The sequence below is a fragment of the Thermobia domestica genome, chromosome 2 (genome assembly GCF_964235325.1).
Source record: "Thermobia domestica chromosome 2, izTheDome1.hap1.1, whole genome shotgun sequence".
NCBI classification, from domain to species: domain Eukaryota; kingdom Metazoa; phylum Arthropoda; class Insecta; order Zygentoma; family Lepismatidae; genus Thermobia; species Thermobia domestica.
In genome coordinates, this window is record NC_137455.1 from 52,295,913 (window position 1) to 52,314,899 (window position 18,987).

General features: G+C 33.9%; 1 protein-coding gene across 5 annotated transcripts in view; it reads left to right on the forward strand.

Annotated features, from left to right (window-relative positions):
• The window catches only part of LOC145672109 (LIM/homeobox protein Lhx3-like), a 345,528-nt gene that overhangs the window by 310,408 nt on the left and 16,133 nt on the right, over positions 1–18,987 (forward strand). For all 5 annotated transcript variants that reach the window (XM_081741393.1, XM_081741411.1, XM_081741402.1 and 2 more), the window contains exon 6: positions 14,268–14,492. In XM_081741393.1, the coding sequence (XP_081597519.1) occupies positions 14,268–14,492 (225 nt within the window). The remainder of the gene's footprint in view (positions 1–14,267; positions 14,493–18,987) is intronic.

Consider the following 18,987-nt stretch of genomic DNA (forward strand, 5'->3'; position numbering starts at 1 on the left):
ACCTGCAAGAGTTCATCACTGCAGAAGCAGCTCATGATTGAAGCCCAGACCATCATCCAGATATCATCAATAAGCTGAGTTACAACAATCCTTTCATAGCTTAGGACAGATTCGATGGAATATGAAATCCAATCGTAAAGTTTAACATTGGTTCCACTGTATCCACGCCAGGAAGTTCCACAACTAATTCAAAGAGTCGTCTTATCAATTGGAACACAACAGCATCATCAAAAACAAAGAATAAGGCAAGTTCTCATTTCCTATCCTAATAGTTAAATTCCTTCTTTTCTCCTCTTCTTTCCTTCCACCTAATCTAGTCCCTATTACCTTATTTAAAATTTTAGAAAATGAAATGAAATCTCTGAGTTTTACGTCCCACGCTTATGACGGTTAGGCTAAAGGAGACGGTGATTATGAGAAATGAATGAAATGGTGGAATGAAGAAAGTGGGAGGAAACGAGAGAACCCCGCCCCGAGAGAACCCACGCACACGGTGTTTGTCCACCACAAGGTTCACTTGGCGGGGGCTGGGATCGAACCCGGGACCCCAAGCACCAGAGGTGAACGCTCTACCACTGAGCCACCGCGGCCCCCTTAAAATTTTAGAGTTCCATTTACGCATTATGAAAGGAAACATACCTTTCATTATATATATATATATATACGCCATGTCCGTCTTGAAAGATCTCGAGAACTGCTTGATCAATTTTATCACCAAATTTGGACAGAATGCCGATAGTCGAAAAATGAGGTATCGAGTTCGTTTTTGAATATGATATTCAAACCGAATGGGGTAAACTTTTTCCAGTTTTAACGTTGATGCCTGTGAGCAATGGTTAAAGATAGAGATCTCCACAGATATTTACAAAATCACATCTGCATCCGTATCACTTCTGCAATATATCTACCCACATCCGCAACATGTGGATTCGCATCCGCATCCCCAAACAATGAAACAACATGTATAAAAACTTGTTTATTCTATGATACAATTCCGATTTCAAAAATAGTTTTTAACTATAACGATTGTAAATTCCTTCTTTATAGTTTCGTGAATGTTATGCCATATCAATAAAAGTCAAGCTAAATATTCAATACTATAACTCTTTATATTGCAAGTCAATTATTCTAAATAAAATATAATAAAATTCATTCAAACAGAAATACTAAATTAATGGAAAACGTACGAATTACTTAAAATCCACTCAAATGGAAATTTACGACAAGATAATTGTCACACCAGTAATACCATTAATTTTAAAGTAAATTCTTTTTCTTTGTTTTTCGTAATTCATACGATATGGTTGCCTTTGTTCAGAGCGCAAAGGTAAAATAGAAGTAAAAGATCCTCTTAAAAAAAAGAAAGAAAAAGAAAAAAGCTATTTCACTACTATAAAAACAGATTAAAAGGTTATATTGGTTATAGGATATTAAAAAGAGAAAAAGAGGAAAACAATTAATGAAATTTAATTTTGTTTCAAAGGTTATTTGCCCCAAAAGGGTAATGACACTTTATTACAAGATTTTAATAATTAATATGTTTAGAAAAATGATCACTATTTTTTTTTCGCGAATGTATATATAAACAAAACTATAGAATACTAAGTAACAAAATAGCAGGCCCGCAACCAGAGGGGAGCTAGGAGGCTTAACCCCTAAACTTTTCGTGGTCCCTCCAGACTTCAATACAAAATACTATTATTAATGTCAAAAAAACACACAATTTAGATATTTGTATGAGAATTTTTAATGACTTCCCCCCCAAACATATCCATGGTCCCCTCAAACCTCTGTGGCTGGTTTCGGGTCTGACAAATTTCATCACATTTCCAGTGACTACGTACACAAATGTTCTATTGGATATGGTGCAGGTTGATCTTGGAGTAACAAAAGTGGAAACATAACCTAATATTTAAAAAAAAAAAAAAAAAAAAACGAAAATGAGACAGGGAAAACAAATTCTGTACGGCCAGAACTTCTGGGCCGTTACAACGCTCGAGCAAAGCATTTTTCCTGTTCGGTGTAAAATAACGTCTGAAAGTGCAAAGTATACACACTTTACGGTACTTCCTAATTTATCTAGAATTGAACTTCTATCTTATACTTTCTGCTTTTCCTAGATTTGGATTTCCTATTTTCGATGTCTGTGACGGCGGACAAATCATCCTTCATTTGATATTTTTCCCTGAAAAATCGATGACAACGATACTATATATCGTACGGGTTCAACTCAACTGAATTCGCCCGGTCTGGATCAAAATTGATAGGATGGTAGACTTTGATCTGATACAAACTTCTTAAATATGATGTGATCTTTCGTTCCTAAGTTATACGTAAAACCAAAATCAAATAAAGGATTATGTTTTGTGACAATTTGTAAGTTTCAACTACTATATTTTCTATTTTTTGTAGGATTACATCTTCTTTTTTATACTTCCTATTTTGCCTAGAACTATATTCTCTATTTTATACTTCATACTTTATCTAGGACTGGATTTATTATTTGATAATTAGATCTTTTCCTGACTATGAGATTAGCATACACGCCTTTAGTGCGAGAGACCCAGCTTCGATTTCCGGTAGAATATAATATGGTTTGAATCCCTCGTTAACCTATAAATCCATGTCTCATATAACCTCACTGCTGAAAAGAGATTTAAACTTCAAATCAACCAACTCTGAAGATTACAAAATGGGGGAATCCGATATAATTTTAAAGACGAGATTATGCTTCAAAATTTGCTTAGTTCTGGATTTGCTATTTCATAGCTATACTTCTGATTTTGCTTAGGTTTGGATTTTTTTCTGTTTCATATTTCGCATTTCTCCTAGGACTGGATTTCCTATTTTATACTTCCTATTTTGCCTAGGGCTGGATTTTCTATTTTATATTTCCCATTTTTCCAAGGATTGGATATCCTATTTTATACTTCCTATTTTGCCTAGGGCTGGATTTTCTATTTTATATTTCCCATTTTTCCTAGAACTGGATTTCCTATTTATACTTCCTATTTTGCCTAGGGCTGGATTTCCTATTTTGCCTAGAACTGGATTTCCTATTTTACACTTTCCATTTTGCCTACGACTGGATTTCCTATTTTACACTTCCCATTTTGCCTAGAACTGGATTTCCTATTTTACACTTCCCATTTTGCCTAGGAATGGATTTCCTATTTTATTCTTCTCATTTTGTGTAGATCTGGATTTCCTACTTTACGATACTTCTGATTTTACGTAGAACTGGATTTCACTTACTACTTTGTCTAGAGCTACATTTTCTATCTTACCCTTTCTACTTTGTTAGCAACTAGGTTTCCTATCTTATACTTTCCCTTTTACAATTTCCTATTTTATACTTTCCACTTTGAGTAGGATTAATTTTTCTATTTTCCTGGCAATTTTCATTAAAATTGTACTTATATCTTCAACATCTTGTATCTTTTGGTTTTGTCTATTTTCTTTCCTAGTTCCTTAGAAAACCGCCATCACTTCTTCTTACAGCGGGTTCAAAGTACCTTAACCTAGCTTGTTTACTTATTTACACCCTATGACTTAACTATAGTTATAATCTTGTTAGTATACGCTTTATCTTCCCTGTAACTTTCTCCATGTGAAATGTAGTAATGTTCAGTAATTGCATTTTATAAACTGCTTCGGGTTTCAATTAAATGCAGAAGCGTTAATGAAGAATAAATTCTTAAAAAACGAGAAAATGGAGACAGATGTGATGTTCGGAGAAGAAGAAAAATTCGTCTCCGAAATATCTTCATTTTCCCACAATTTTTCGATCTTCCCCATCTTTCCCTTCTTGCACTGCAGTCTTCCCCTTTAGCAACTTTTTTATGACTTATCTTTCTTTCGTTCTTTTCTTTTACGTATTATTTTTCATCTCTTCGTTTCACACTCACTGTCTCCTTCTATTTCTTCTCTTCTTCTTCTTCCCATATCCGCCATATTTTCATGAGCCTCCATGTCGTGAGAATCATACGAAATGCCAGAAGAAGGGACAAAAACTGAATGGAAGAAGCACAGAATTGCCAACTATGTTTAAATTTTCCTGTATTAATTGAAAATGTTTTCTATTAAACTGGTTGTTGTTGATATTCTGGCTGCTGTCGACGGGAAATACCACGTTATACGAGATATCATAATCTTTATAGTAGACTATTGTTAATCCACTACCGGATGAAGGTTTCTCACTTCTCCACTACCATCTATATTAAGCAATTATTTTCTACTTCTTGATTTCGTTACAGTACCTTGTATGAGGACGTTTCTTATGTCGTTATTTGTCTCTTGGTATCCAAGCAAGAATTACTTTTGAGCCGCGGTGGCACAGTGGCCGAGCGTTCACCTCTGGTACATGGGGTCCTTGGTTCGATCCCAGATCGCGCCAAGTGGACTATGTGGTAGACAAACACAGTGTTCGTGGGCTTTCTCAGGATTCTCCCGTTTCCTCCCACTTTCTTCATTTCATCATCTCATTCATTTCTCATAATTACGATCTCCTTTTAGTATAGGCAAATTAGGGTCGGAGACGGAAAAAAATATCAGAAAGCAAATTTTCATTTTAACACGTTCTATGGACTCTCCTGATACTCCATAGAAAAAGTCCCAAAAATCATATGTGGGCAACCACCTGAAATGACGTCATCAATATGGCGGCCATGCAATTATCACTATTTATGCTTATGGGGTAATTTTTGATTACAGAACTGAGATAGAAACTTCGTTCTGGTGCCAAATTAAAGATAAAGCATTATTTAAGTGTTTTCAGCTAATATCGTCTGAAGTCTTGCCGCCATTTTTAAATATGGCGGTTATTATCTTAAAAATTAATTTTCTCCGTTTCATTTTATTCGTTTTATTGTAGATTACTACGAAACTATCAGATATATGGGAAAACACCTCGAAGTAAAAGTTATAGACTAGAGTCTCACCTTTCTAAAGATACCAATATTATTTCTATATCTTAACAATTAAGTGAACTAGTCAATTTTATGTAGCACAAAGTGTTGAAATTTCAGCACTTAGATTACGCTAAACATGTGAGAATATTTTTACAATTGAAGGCGGAAGAACGTTTGGAAAACAAATTTTAACGCGTTTCTAAAGCGCTGAGACTCCTGAGAAAATCGTGAAAAACACCACATACGCAACCACCTGAAATGACGTCATCAATATGGCGGCCATGCGAATACATTCATTTATGTTTGTACGATATCTCATCACAGAACTGAGATAAGAACGTCGTTCTGGTGCCAAGTTAAAGGTACATGATTCAAATGATTTCAGTTAATATCGTTTTTGTGTTACCGCCACTTTTAAATATGCAGGGTATTATCTTTAAAATTAATTTACTCAGTTTCATTTTATTTTTTCCAATCAGATTACTGTGAAACTACCAAATACATACATACGAAATATTTTTAGTATTTTAAAGTAATATTGATATCGCTAATTTACTTGGTTTTGTAATGGCAAAAGTCTGCATTTTACATTATATCATCAAACAAAAATATCATTTAAAATGGCAAATATTAGACATTTTACTGTTATAAAATAACACATATTTAAAATTTTGTTTAACAACGTAACACATATATTTAATGAAAATTTAGAAATCATTTACTGCATTACAAATTGCATAACCTAGCTCTCTACAACTGCATTTTAACTATTTCATTCATTAATGTTTCTAAATCGTTTAGAAGATGGTTTCGAAGTTTTTTTTTTCCAATATCATCACAAATATAATCGTCATCTTCTAATGAATTTAATACCAGTTTATTTGTGCATGATTCTCCCGCATATTCTTCACACATTGATGTACAGTGGAGTCTTCCTTTTCGGAACTCACAATTTCTGGAACAATCACTTTTTCATCCACACCGTACGAGATGCAGTAGATTACCTGGCGGTGGTGGCAAAGTCGATGCCACGGGTACGTACTGTTTCGCCTTTATTTTCCATCCCCATTCCTCAGGCGAAAGGTGATTTCCCATCCACTCTTGTGTCTGATGGTATACTCGAAAACTATGCTGGCTTACTGCTGCTGAATTTGGAGGGAGGCTTGCTAGGTTCATGATGTAATTCGGTGGTTCTTTCGCAACAGTTTGGATATATTTCTTAAATCTTGTCCTATCGAGTCCCCGTTCCTTTTCCACCGTACAATTTTACAATAAACGTTTCTGCGCCATAATAAAAATACGTTTAAATTAATACAACGAAAACTTACCCTTTCCTAAAAAAAATAAAAGAAATAAGTAAGAGGAAATTTTTTCAGAGTGTTATTGGGAAAACATTCCAAACGTGGTCCTCAAACGCAAAACCCAAGTATTCACATTTTCTCAGGAGTCTCAGCGCTTTACAGACACGTTAAAATTTGTTTTCCAAACGTTTTTCCGCCTTCAATTGTAAAAATATTCTCACATGTTTAGCATAATCTAAGTGCTGAAAATTTAACACTTTGTGCTACATAAAATGGACTAGTTCACTTAATTGTTAAGACACAGAAATAATATTGGTATCTTTAGAAAGGTGAGACTCTACTCTATAACGTTTACATCGAGGTGTTTTCCCGTATATCTGATAGTTTCATAGTAATCTACTATAAAACGAATAAAATGAAACGGAGGAAATTAATTTTTAAGATAATAACCGCCATATTTAAAAATGGCGGCAAGACTTAAGACGATATTAGCTAAAAACAAATAATGCTTCATCTTTAATTTGGCATCAGATCGAAGTTTCTATCTCAGTTCTGTAATGAAATATTACCGCATAAGTATAAATAGTGGTACTTGCGTGGCTGCATTTATTGATGACATTTCAGGTGGTTGCCCATATGGGATTTTTGGGGATTTTTCTGTGGAATATCACGGGAGTCCATGGAACGTGTTAAAATGAAAATTTGCTTTCTAATAATTTTTTACTCTTTCGAGCCACTTTGGGCTTAATTTTCCTATGCTTTTTAGCCTATACGGCATAAGCATGAATCGTAAAACTGAAAGATTTCATTTCATTTTCAGTTCAAGAAGTACTTTGATTTAGCATCATTTCTTCTAGCAACTAGTTGCTCAGCCTACAATATAGCCCTATGAAATCTAATACGGACAATCAAAAATCGATTCTCTGTATATTCGCATAGAATTAGAATCTAAGTATGGCTATCATCATATCATTCTTGCATTATATACTACAGAGATGGAATTGGTCGTAGGTTAAGCGGTTCAAGATTTGTGAGTGGGTTAGTGGGGCGTGAATCAATAGGACGTGACCCACTGCGACCCACCAGCCACCGTGACTCACTCTGACCCACCGATTCACTCTGCTCAATGCATTGCAGACAGCATATTCTGAACACTGGTGAATTTGTCTATGTTTTACTTTCAAGCCCTCCATTTTTCTTTTCTTTTTTTTTTTCATTTGTTTCTATTTACTTCCCTGAGATAAGTATATCTAAGTAAGAAAAAGAACTTTAGGCACTTTTCGATATTGATATTTGTAATTATAATAATTGCAATAGAGCTTACTGCTTGCCTGTCGAGAGACATTCGAATTTTATAGTTTTTTTTTTCCTTTACGTTGGTTTATTTTACCTTGATTTGAGACTTAAAGTATCTGTAATTCAACAAGGAAATAATTATATGATAATTAAATTGAATAATTTGGCCCATGACAAACAGTTTGCTATTTTATATCGTAAAAGTCAGATTCACAGGTATTGCAACAGAGCAGCGCTTGAGCAATTGACCATAGTAATTCAAACTCCGATTAGTGATAATTTCACAGCCTTGTTTTATTACAAGTGTAAACCCTTTAGTCAGTGTAGAGCAGGGTGTGGATCATGGTCAGAGTTGATGATAATGGGTTTTGGTGGGTCAGAGTGGGTCACGGTGGTTCGTGGGTCAGAGTGGGTCACAGTAGGTGGTGGATCAGTGCGTCATGAGTGTTTTTTTATTGACCCACGCCATCTCTGATATACTACCCGCAGTGCTATTGAGATTAGCGGCTTAGTATAAAGCTCTGGTCGCAAAATACTAATCTGTTAGTGCAATACAACTCTAAAATAAAACTAAATGTCTTTCTGCTCGACAAATCTAAAAACGAATATTTTCTATTATCAAACATGCATTTATTTTATTAAAATTGTTGAGAAGCGAATGGAGGGCGAGTGAAAATGCAAAAATTAAAACTTCAATTTTTTGTGTAAATTGCTACAATGCAAACTTCTTCCCGTGCTGTACACTGTGACGTTGCTACTTGTTACTCTAACGTAGAGTTAAGTGAAGGACCGGAATTTCTCAATTTGCGACCAGCGACCTGCCACTGATGGCAAATACTCATGAAAATGATGGCAGTGATCTTCACAGTCAGGCACTAGCGGATCCAGAACGGTTTTTTGGATGGTGCAGATCGACTCCTGAACGATTTGTGTAGGGTTAAAAAACCCTAGGTTTTACCTCAAATGTAAATAAAATGGCTCAATAATGCCTATAAAAATGGTAGTCTTTGGGAGAGGGATGGCCATCCCATCGCCCTTCCCGTGGATCCGCCAGTGCAGTCAGTTACACGTCATAGAACTCACGTTTAATCATTCGTGTGGGATTGGTTCGAATTCTGCGGCTTACCGTATTTGAGTTGAAAATTTACAACTGTTATATTCAACTACCAGGCGAATGGTGGCATAACATCTTAAATTAATAGATTTCGCACATGACTCCAGGACCAATTTTTTTTTTCCTTCTCATAATATTTAATACTTAAAATCTATGATATGAAATGTATATGTCCCAACATTATACGCTTTAGGCTAAAAAGAAACAGATGATTAATTAAGATGGTTGATTATGAAATAATTGGTGGAACGTGAATGTAGAAGGAAACGGGAAACCCAAAGAAAATCCACGAACATGACATTGTCCACCACGAACTTACATCGGGAGGGTGTCGAACCAGAGACCTAGAACCAGACGTGAGCACTCTACCACTTAGTTTTTGTTTGTTTTATTTTTTAAAAAAATCGTCTCAATCGTGACTCTTCTCTACGATCATTTATAAAAGATTCTACGTGATCCGATACGACAGGGACGGGATACGAACACAGAAATATCGAGGACAGTTAGAAATCTAACCATGCTCTTCAGAAGGACTCGAACCTCCAATGGATTACTCCTCATGATCCGAAGCCGATACCCATGACTACGTGGCTATTGCCACCGCCAACACTGAGCTACTGTGCACCATGTTAATAATTATAAGTGTAAATTGGTAACCATCTGGTACTCGATTAATAAACAAGTACTCAGTGTTAATGTTGAGTTGAGTTGATTTTGAGTTTAACGTCCCTTTCAGCAGCGAGTCTACATGAGACGGAACCTAATGATTAACGTGGAATCCGAACCACATGAAGTGATAATGTAACATGATAGTATTTATATCTTTAAATATAAAATTTTATTCTATATTCAGGGACGCACAGAGAAAAAAACTTATGTGGTATACGTAAAAACGTAGGTTACATGCGTAAAATCCTGTAGTTTTTGGACTTAACGTACGACTATATTACATCCTGCATCAAACGTATAACTGAAAACATATGTTTTATAATATTTTCCGATAAGTGTTCCATTATGAAAGTGTTCCGATAAGTGTTTCAGTATGAAAGAAAGTGTTCCGATAAGTGTTTCAGTATGAAAGAAAGTGTTCCGATAAGTGTTTCAGTATGAAAGAAAGTGTTCTGATAAGTGTTTCAGTATGAAAGAAAGTGTTCCGATAAGTGTTTCAGTATGAAAGAAAGTGTTCCGATAAGTGTTTCAGTATGAAAGAAAGAATTGCGTGTAGGCGGTAAGGATCTCACATACAGATGGACGTATGTAACATATAGCTGACGTATGTAATATACGGAAGACCATTAGATGTCAGACACCCTGCAAACGGCATGATGTAACATCTAAGCAGAAAAAAGACAGTACGTATGTTACATATGGATAACTTATGCTTCGTAAAGATTTTCGTAGTAAACATATGGATCCCGTATATTTGTACAATATAGCGCCGTCTGAATAACGGATTTTTCTCAATGCAGTGATTGTCGTTTTATTTCATGAGAGAAGGTAGCAACTCTGACTATTGGGGTGGAGAAACGAAAGTAATAGATTAAGGGAGGGAGGATGGAAGAGCAATGAAAAAAAAATTCTCACAAGAGGAAGAAGACCTATTTGTGTTGGTTGTCATGGCAACGGAGATGAGGAGGCGGAGATAGATATTCTACGATGTAAAAAGAAAAAAAAAGTATCCATGAAAGATTTTTGTTCCCTATTCAACAAGAAACTGGTTACCGAAGAATATTTAGCTCTAACATATATATCCATATCCTTGAGAACGCAAAAAATATTCCGTTTGCAAACCATGGTGTAAAAAAAAAAAAAAAAAAAAAAAACATTATTGGAGGCCAGACAACTAAAAATACTATTAGTTGCATCAATATTATAGTCAGCTGTATATGGAAATTATATTTTCTTTAGAGGCTACTGGGCAGAAACAAGTGTTCTTAAATTCCGAATATTCAGATAAATAAACTCTTCAAAAATGTTCAAGTATTCAAGTATTTGCATATAGCAATTATTCTAACAATTGCTGTAATAATGTCTTCGAAAATCGAAAATTTGTTCGAATGGTTTATTCCACTTGTGAATAATTGATTAGTTGAATGAGCAATTAAATTATAGTCCAAAATTATTCGGATAGTCTTATAACTACTAACTGATAAATTTTACTTAGGAAAAATTGTCATTACCTGTACAATATGGTACAAACTTACCACTATTACCTTTTCTTCTTATTATTCTATTATTATTATTATTATTATTAATTATTATTATTATTATTATTATCATTATTATTATATTAGTATTATTATTACATTTTTTAGAGATACACTGGAAATATTGAAGTTTTAACCCTTTAATTGACAAGCATTGATAGCATTACCATTAAAATATTTAGTTTGCTTTTATGGTTGAACCATGTCTTCCTGATCATAATTTCGTAATTTTTAACGTATTTTTATACTTTGATTACAAAATACAGGCTGTTTATTTCAAAGCAACATTGCCATAAGATAGGTCTTATGTGTAGCTAGTGAGCAGCATTGATCTATTATGGTAAAATATCATAAGAATACTCTCAATAATTACCGACAGCTTCGTTGGAATATTTTCCTACAGAGCAAGAGACCACAAATAAAAAAAATAAAAAAAGAACTTTCGCGGAACGTAGGAGATAAAGCTTCTACAATACTAAATTTGACTGTCTCCTGTTGACGAAGATTAGAAGTATCTAAAAAAAGCAACCCGCAAATCATGTATATGAATATTGTATGAAAACAATAATGCCAATTAAATGATCACTGAAGTTATAATTCGTGTTGATTACGCAATAGAATGTGATGTTGCTTGAAAGCAATACTGTCCACTAAGGGGTTAAAAAGTAAAGCATCTCATCCTACGAGTTATACATTCCAACATCACACATTTGCATATGTTGTTAGTATATCTCTCCGGCGTTTGTTTCATGGCAAAATGATAATGAAAAACGAAGTATAACCATTTCTCCAGGCTAAGATGAACTTTTATCGTTTGGAGTGCTTTGCCCAATATTATTTAATATTATTTGCCCAATGAACACCTATATCACTGACATTATAGTTAATTGTGTGTATAATGTATTTGCTTATTACAAACTGCATGCAAGAAGAAAGAAAACACTGATCACACATGAATTCCTTACCAACTTAAGGTTAGGAAACTCCAACCTTAAGTACGCTTAAATCTTGCAAACAGTGCGAGATTTTGAAAAAGTAATCGTAAAAATCTCCCCTTTATGGTATTCCTTGCCGATTTTTATTAAGCTGTCTTTCACTTGTGTCTGTAAAGGGACATGTACAAATGTTGTGAGGAATGACAAGGAGATTCATGTCATATGTGAATGATGCGCTGTGTAGGGAGCGCAGGTTCAGCTAGTTTTAAATATTATTATCATTATCATTATTTAGTTTAAGGTTTCAATAGGATGATTAGAAGTAATTAAAGGATTGTCAAAAATCTTGAACAGAATGTGAGCAATGTTAAAATCAGATACTACGGATATGGATGCGCACGAGACGAGTCGAGACACGGCTCTTCCAATAGTAAAATATACATTTTTCAAGTCGAGACATCACTTTTACAGCACATTTTCGAGACGAGACAGCCACAAATCTTGTCTCGTGCGCATCCCTAACTACGGAAACAAACTTAATGTAAATGTAAATAAATACAAATCTATCTCATTTACTCGAAAGGAAAGTTATATGAAATTCGAATTTTCAATGAATTGTTCATATGAATTGTATTTAGCTGTAGCTATCCGTATTAAACTTGAATTCAAATTAACACTTGTAAAATATTTGAATTGAAAAGTAATAATGAATACAGAAACTAGTTTTATATACAAGATCCTACAGAGGGAAGGTATTAAGATCCTCGGCTCCTGAAATGTTTCACTTTTCACTGGCTAAAGTAGCATTTTAAGTAATTTTCTCCAGTTTAATTACTCTTGTAAGAGTTTTTTTCTTTCTTTTCTAAATTATATTTTCTCCAATGAGAATGTTTGTTTTTCTCTTCTGGAGTCTACTTTGATCCATAAGGCAACATGCAATTATTAAACACTTCACTAAATAACTGTTAAATACTGTGTATGATTTAACAACTATTAAATTATGACAGTCTTATGTAAGGTCGAAATTAGAGTACTAGAGGTGCCTAGTATCAAAATTCGCCACATCCATCCATTTCGCTTAGTTTCGAGTAATCTCGAAAAACGTGGAGTGAAGCTCCATATACACGCGTACAAAGTTCCATATTTGAACTAACTTTTTGGTATGAAATATTAAGCTTCTAAACATAATACTGTTTCCATGGAATTCCTTTAGATCAAACATATAACAAGCGATATATAACTCAATTTTGGTAATAAATAAACAAAAGGAAATGGATTTGGTAGCTTTTGATACTAGACGCCTCATTAGTGTGTTATATGAATTCCTAATGATAGAAAATATGCAAATTATTTTCTTGAAGTACTTGCCTACAAGGAAACAAATATGTTACGCAATGAAATGTATCAAAATATATAGCCATAGAATAGTATAGGAAAAATATTATTGATAAGTATTGTAAACAAATAAATTGACTTTTGTTAGCATTCGTCTTGATACAAAGTGTTCTTAAAAGAAATACAATTTCGGCAGTTGCACTACAGGACTTGGGGAAGCTTATGTATGTTGTAGGTTTCTGATATTAGTTGTTCTGATAAATATTCTGATAGCGACTATGTCTGGAAATGGCTATATCTTAGTTATCGCCGAATATATTGATGGAGAGTGTATTGCACGACAAAACTTCCGTATCTTGATCTCGTCAATGACAAGTATTCTGGGAAAAATGAGCTGTCTTCCTCCGAATATCTGCAAGATTTTCTGTACAATGTAACACATCTGCTCTATTGTTCCTCACTCAGTTTATAAGCAACCCAGTGAGCGACGGTTCGGCGTTTTAGAAATGGTTAATCAGAATACAGTAAGCAGATGCTCTAGAAATCCAGTAGTTAATGCAATTTCTCTCAGATTATTCTGTGGGCATTCTTTTCTCAAACTTTGAACCTCACACTTAATCATTTGGTTACCGGTCGAAATTCAGATTCGTCCTAACTTCTGTTTTTGTCTTAGGTACTTCTATCTCTGAAACACTGTGCCCAGTGTGAAACTGTTATAATGCTTTTAACGCCACGAACTTTCACCAGTACATCGCAGATTTCTCTTGGAGTTATTACCCGTGACCTGTCAACCCTAACTTTGACTTACTAACTGTGACGATACCTGAGATATCAACAGCAGTCATCTCCAAATTTTGATGTTTCCACATCAATTAAGAAGTATGATGACATACGCCATACTACAAAGTTCTCTCAAGCTGTAGTGCAACCACCGAAATGGCGGGAAAATGTAGCATCGTTCGTTTTAATACTATTGCCAGCCTGTGTCTGTTTTAAGATTAGCTCGTTATGTGCTCATATTTTGTATCATTAAACCAACTTAATTATTATATGTATATTTCCTTTAACTTATACATTACTTCTTCAGCAATACCAAGTATATGATTTCAACATTTATTAGTCCATTTTCAAATGAATATTTCATTGTTGACTGTGATTTTTCATTTCAGATCTAGGCAGCAACGACAGTTACGGAACGGTAGTAAATCTTGGAATGGAACAAGATGGCTCATCTCCGCATAGCCTGCCTGGAGGTGGAGGTCGACCTCCTCCATTTCTTCACGGACCAGGAACCCCTCCCTATTTGCCCTCCAGTCATTCTCCTACACCGCCACACCCGCCCATCGGACCACCGTACCCATATGGAGAAGGAATTGGAGTTTATACCACACTCGGTATGTAATATCAGTATTTCTTTATAATTTTAATACATGTAATGCAGAAAAGTAACAAGGTTCCATCTACAATATGTTTATTAATAATTCTAAATAATTCTAAAAATTAGATGGAAAAGCTAGTATATACAGGGTGTTCTTAAATGAATATCGTGGTTTTAATTAAGAGTTTCTTCTACATATTACATACACAATACAGAAATAAAACACACTTTAAAAGGAACGGTACTTTTATTTTTTTTCTTTTTCTTATTTTTATTATTTTTATTGTTATTTATTTATTTATTTATTTATTTATTTATTTATTTATTTATTCGGTTACAAGTTACATCTATTCAATATGGGATCCTCTTGAAACACAGCACAGATCTGGTTTGTAGTCAATTTCTTCTCACACCAAAGCTAGCATTTCTGGTGTAACAGACTTCATTCCTGCAACAGTCTTGAGTCGCAATTCAGTGAAGTCGGCAGGTAGCAGTGGCACATAAAAACGATTCTTTACATATCTTCACAAAAAGAAATCTCAGGAGTGTGAAGCCGGGAGATTTTGGGATTATTGCAGGAGACAAGTCATCCTCACAATGACGACCAATAAATACATTGTTAGATCCAAACAGCATTCAACCAATTCCGTACTTTACGATGAAAGTAAGGGCGAGCGCCGTCTTTTTGCTAGATAATATCTTATTTTTCTCACAATACAATTAAGGGTGGAACCGTTCCTGGAGGATCACCAAATATGCAATACGAGGAGAGTGCTTCCCAAAAAGATCTATACACTAGTTCTTTAGACATTGCGCCGACCAAAGACTCACTTTTGACGAATGCTGCACTATTATGTGTGGATTTTTAGACACCCAAATACACATATTGTGCATAATCACTGTTTCACTAAGATGAGATGAAGCTTCATCACTAAAGATAACACGACTAAGAAATTAATCATTTTCCATGCCCAGTACGTTTTCGCAGAAGCTGGCACAAATCACATTATCTTTAAGCTTTAAGGCCTGTAACAGTTGCTGACGGTTGGTCAGCATTGCTAATTCTTGGCTCCCCCGCCTTGTAGATTTCCTGGAACTCCGAATGAAACTTCCTCTGACTTGTTCCACTTGCTTATCGTAAAAACACGGTCTTCCAAAACGCTTCCTCTTCCACAGAATCCCGTATTCTTAAATTGTTTGTACCACCTTCGGATGTTGTTATTTGATAGGGGATCATACCCATATTCATATTCATATTCGTATCGTCTTTATTGCAGAAACTTTAGAGGACATTCAAAGCATTACAATCGTCAGATCTTAAAATTACAGATTAAAATGCATACAGAATATTTACAGATATGGATACAGAAAAGAAAGAAAGAATATATATATATATATATATATATATATATATATATATATATATATATATAAATTCTCGATTGTAATTCCAATACAATACAAAGAATAACGATTACAACACAATACAATAGATAACTACTCGTACTATACATATCTGTTCATTTTTCTCATAGTTCTTCAATGCTGTTATTTTTCACTTTAACTGCTTTGTAATTTCGTAAAACTCTTCTATGTCATTATCTAATAACAGTGATTTGAGTTTACTTTTAAAAGTACCCACTTCGACATCTCTCAGTGCTTTCGGGAGAGAGTTGAATAATTTTGCAGACGTGCTAATACAACTCTTTTGTATTTTGGTATAATTGTAATACACTGTTATTATATTATTTTTGTATCTTGTGTTATATGAATGATAACTGGAATGTTCAGGGAAGTTATCTCTATTCTCTTTTACATACATTAAACATTGAAAAACAAAAATAGCAGGAAGAGGAAGGCACTGCATTTCAATTGCTGAGTTACATTTTGCGAATTACAAGACACAGAAGGCTTCAGTTCAGGAGTCATCGCAATCTTTACAATTAACGTCGTGGTATGGCGGAGTTACGAAATATCACCGACAAAGTAGAAAAAATCTGTTTGAGTTGCCCTTCTTTCTCAGATATATTTCTTTTCTGCATTGTACAAGCAATAGAAAATAATCTTAATTAAAAACCTGACAGGCCTAATCATTTAGAAACACCCTGTATGTCACACAAAACTTGAGATTACAAAATATTTCTTTTAAATACATATATTGAAAAAGTCATATACAGTAGGGCCTATATTTTTCACTATGTACTTTATTTTCGAAGTTCTCTACCTAAGCCCCTAATTAATTCTAAATTAATTAATTTTAAATGCTATCTGAAATGTATTAATAAAGTTAAGTCAAAAATATGCTTGTTCCAAAGTTAAACACTTACGTTATTAGATTATACTACCAGAAGTTTGAGTGTAAATAGCAAACTAATTTACATTAGGTTATGTTCTAGAAGTCAAATATAAACATAAAAAAATTATAACAGTCCGTAACTGCCTATTATAAGTCAATTCCTGAAGTTATTGCCAGTCTGAGAAATTTGAATTTAGTTACGTTTATGTTTAATTTTGACTTATAGATTTTCTCAAAATATAGAAGACTCTACTGATTTGTGATACAAATATTAAAATATATCATTTACTTATAAACTGATGGATTTAGATTACATGGGTATTGTACTTTTAACAAAGTGAATGTTATAATTATTCTGAAGTAAGATAATTGGAATTCCTTAAATATAAAAAAGGCAATGAACAAAATGTGTCTGTAAGTTATATTCTGTCCTCTCGTCTGGGTAGTTATTTTTTGTTGGTCAATTTTACTTGCTTACGCAGGTATCAATATTTTATAACTGATTATTTGCCTCCGCTGGTGCCTAGTAATATACTACTCAACTACCTGCAACAAAATACGGTAATAGTATACATGAGAACCCCCTGTCTTCCGTGCGCGAGGATACTTCATATTATATATTTATACGTTACCAAATTAAATCACTGCGTTGTCTTCATTATATGTGCTTAACATTCTATTTTTACTTTCTAGAATAAATTTTGTTGATTTCGATTCGAAAAATGTTAAATATTTTTAAATTTATATCATGATGCAGACCAAAATCCTTGTTGCATATAATGTAATGCGCTATAGCATATAAAGTACAAGGGCAAATAGGTACGTTCTTTTTTATTTTCGTATCAGTGGATAAGTAAATGAAAGTGGGTTTGTTACCCCCTTTCTAAGTTCGTAGATACTCAATGAATAATCCCTAAAAGTATGAGCGTCCAGCTTCTTCTGGAACTCAGACGGTCTTACGTATACTATATCCCAAAATACATACACAACACAAATCCAATACAACTTTTTGCTTTATTAACGTACCTTCTGTACTCTTCTACCTATACCCTCAATTACTACAATAGTTATTCAATAATCAGCATAACACAAAACTTATTTTCATACATTAACCTTATCTGCATTATCGTTAACAGTGAAACTACATTAGCATCATATTCAAATGTTCTCCTAAATTGACAAATACCTTGTCCGATTAATCACCTTTACCAATTACTAAACCAACTCACATAGCTATCCCAACATCCTCTCAGATGCTACTCTTAAAACAACCAACTGTTAATGTTTGCTGATACAACGTTTTAAAATACAAATAAGTACTGATGTGATAATAAACATTTAGATTTATCCGAATAATTGCAGTTTCAGCGTGGAAAACGGAAACCCTCATCCAAGCAAAGATAGCCATATAAACAGCATGCAAATAACCAACACATACAAATAATTGCTGAATTTTATATTCACTTTAAAGTACCTATAAACAGGAAAATCGAACATACGATTAATTATTCACATCTTATGTAGTTCATAGAATAAGAGCAGGCGATCCCCTCGATCGGCAATCTGACATTGTTTTAGCATTAGCTCTGTTCATTTATTTGATTTAAACTCTTCGTATTTCGCCGCCAACACATTAAGTAATCATAATCATTAAGCACATTCAAAGTTCATTCACTGAAATATTTAATTTAATTATTCATATTCTATAAGTAATTCATTCATTCGATTAACATATTGTGGTTATGCTGAAGATTTATACTTGAAATCCTAATTGGGGGTCTGTTCCGAGAGACTGTTGTGACTTAAACATAACCAACTCCCTCCTATACTCCAGATAGAAGAGTTATACAACATTAATTAAACATGGTACCGTAATTCTAGGCATGAATAAAAAGATACAAGCCTCAATATGTGATTAATTTAATGTTTTTGATTAGTTGTTATGTGGTATCTGTGAATTGTTTATGTGTTGAGACATTCTCTTCAGTTGACAAAGGTTTTTAAGCACTGTCCTACCACACAGCTACTTAAGGTGCAATTTCAGCACAAGTACTTAATGTTGTGGAGATCCACAGAGAAGTTTGTTATTTGGTGAAACTGTTACTTTTTTTTAAATTTGAACTAATACAGACTATGATGTTTGGAATTTTTAAGTTATATTGATACAGATAACGACATAATATCTGGTAACACACCGTGTTATTGTGGAAGTTCT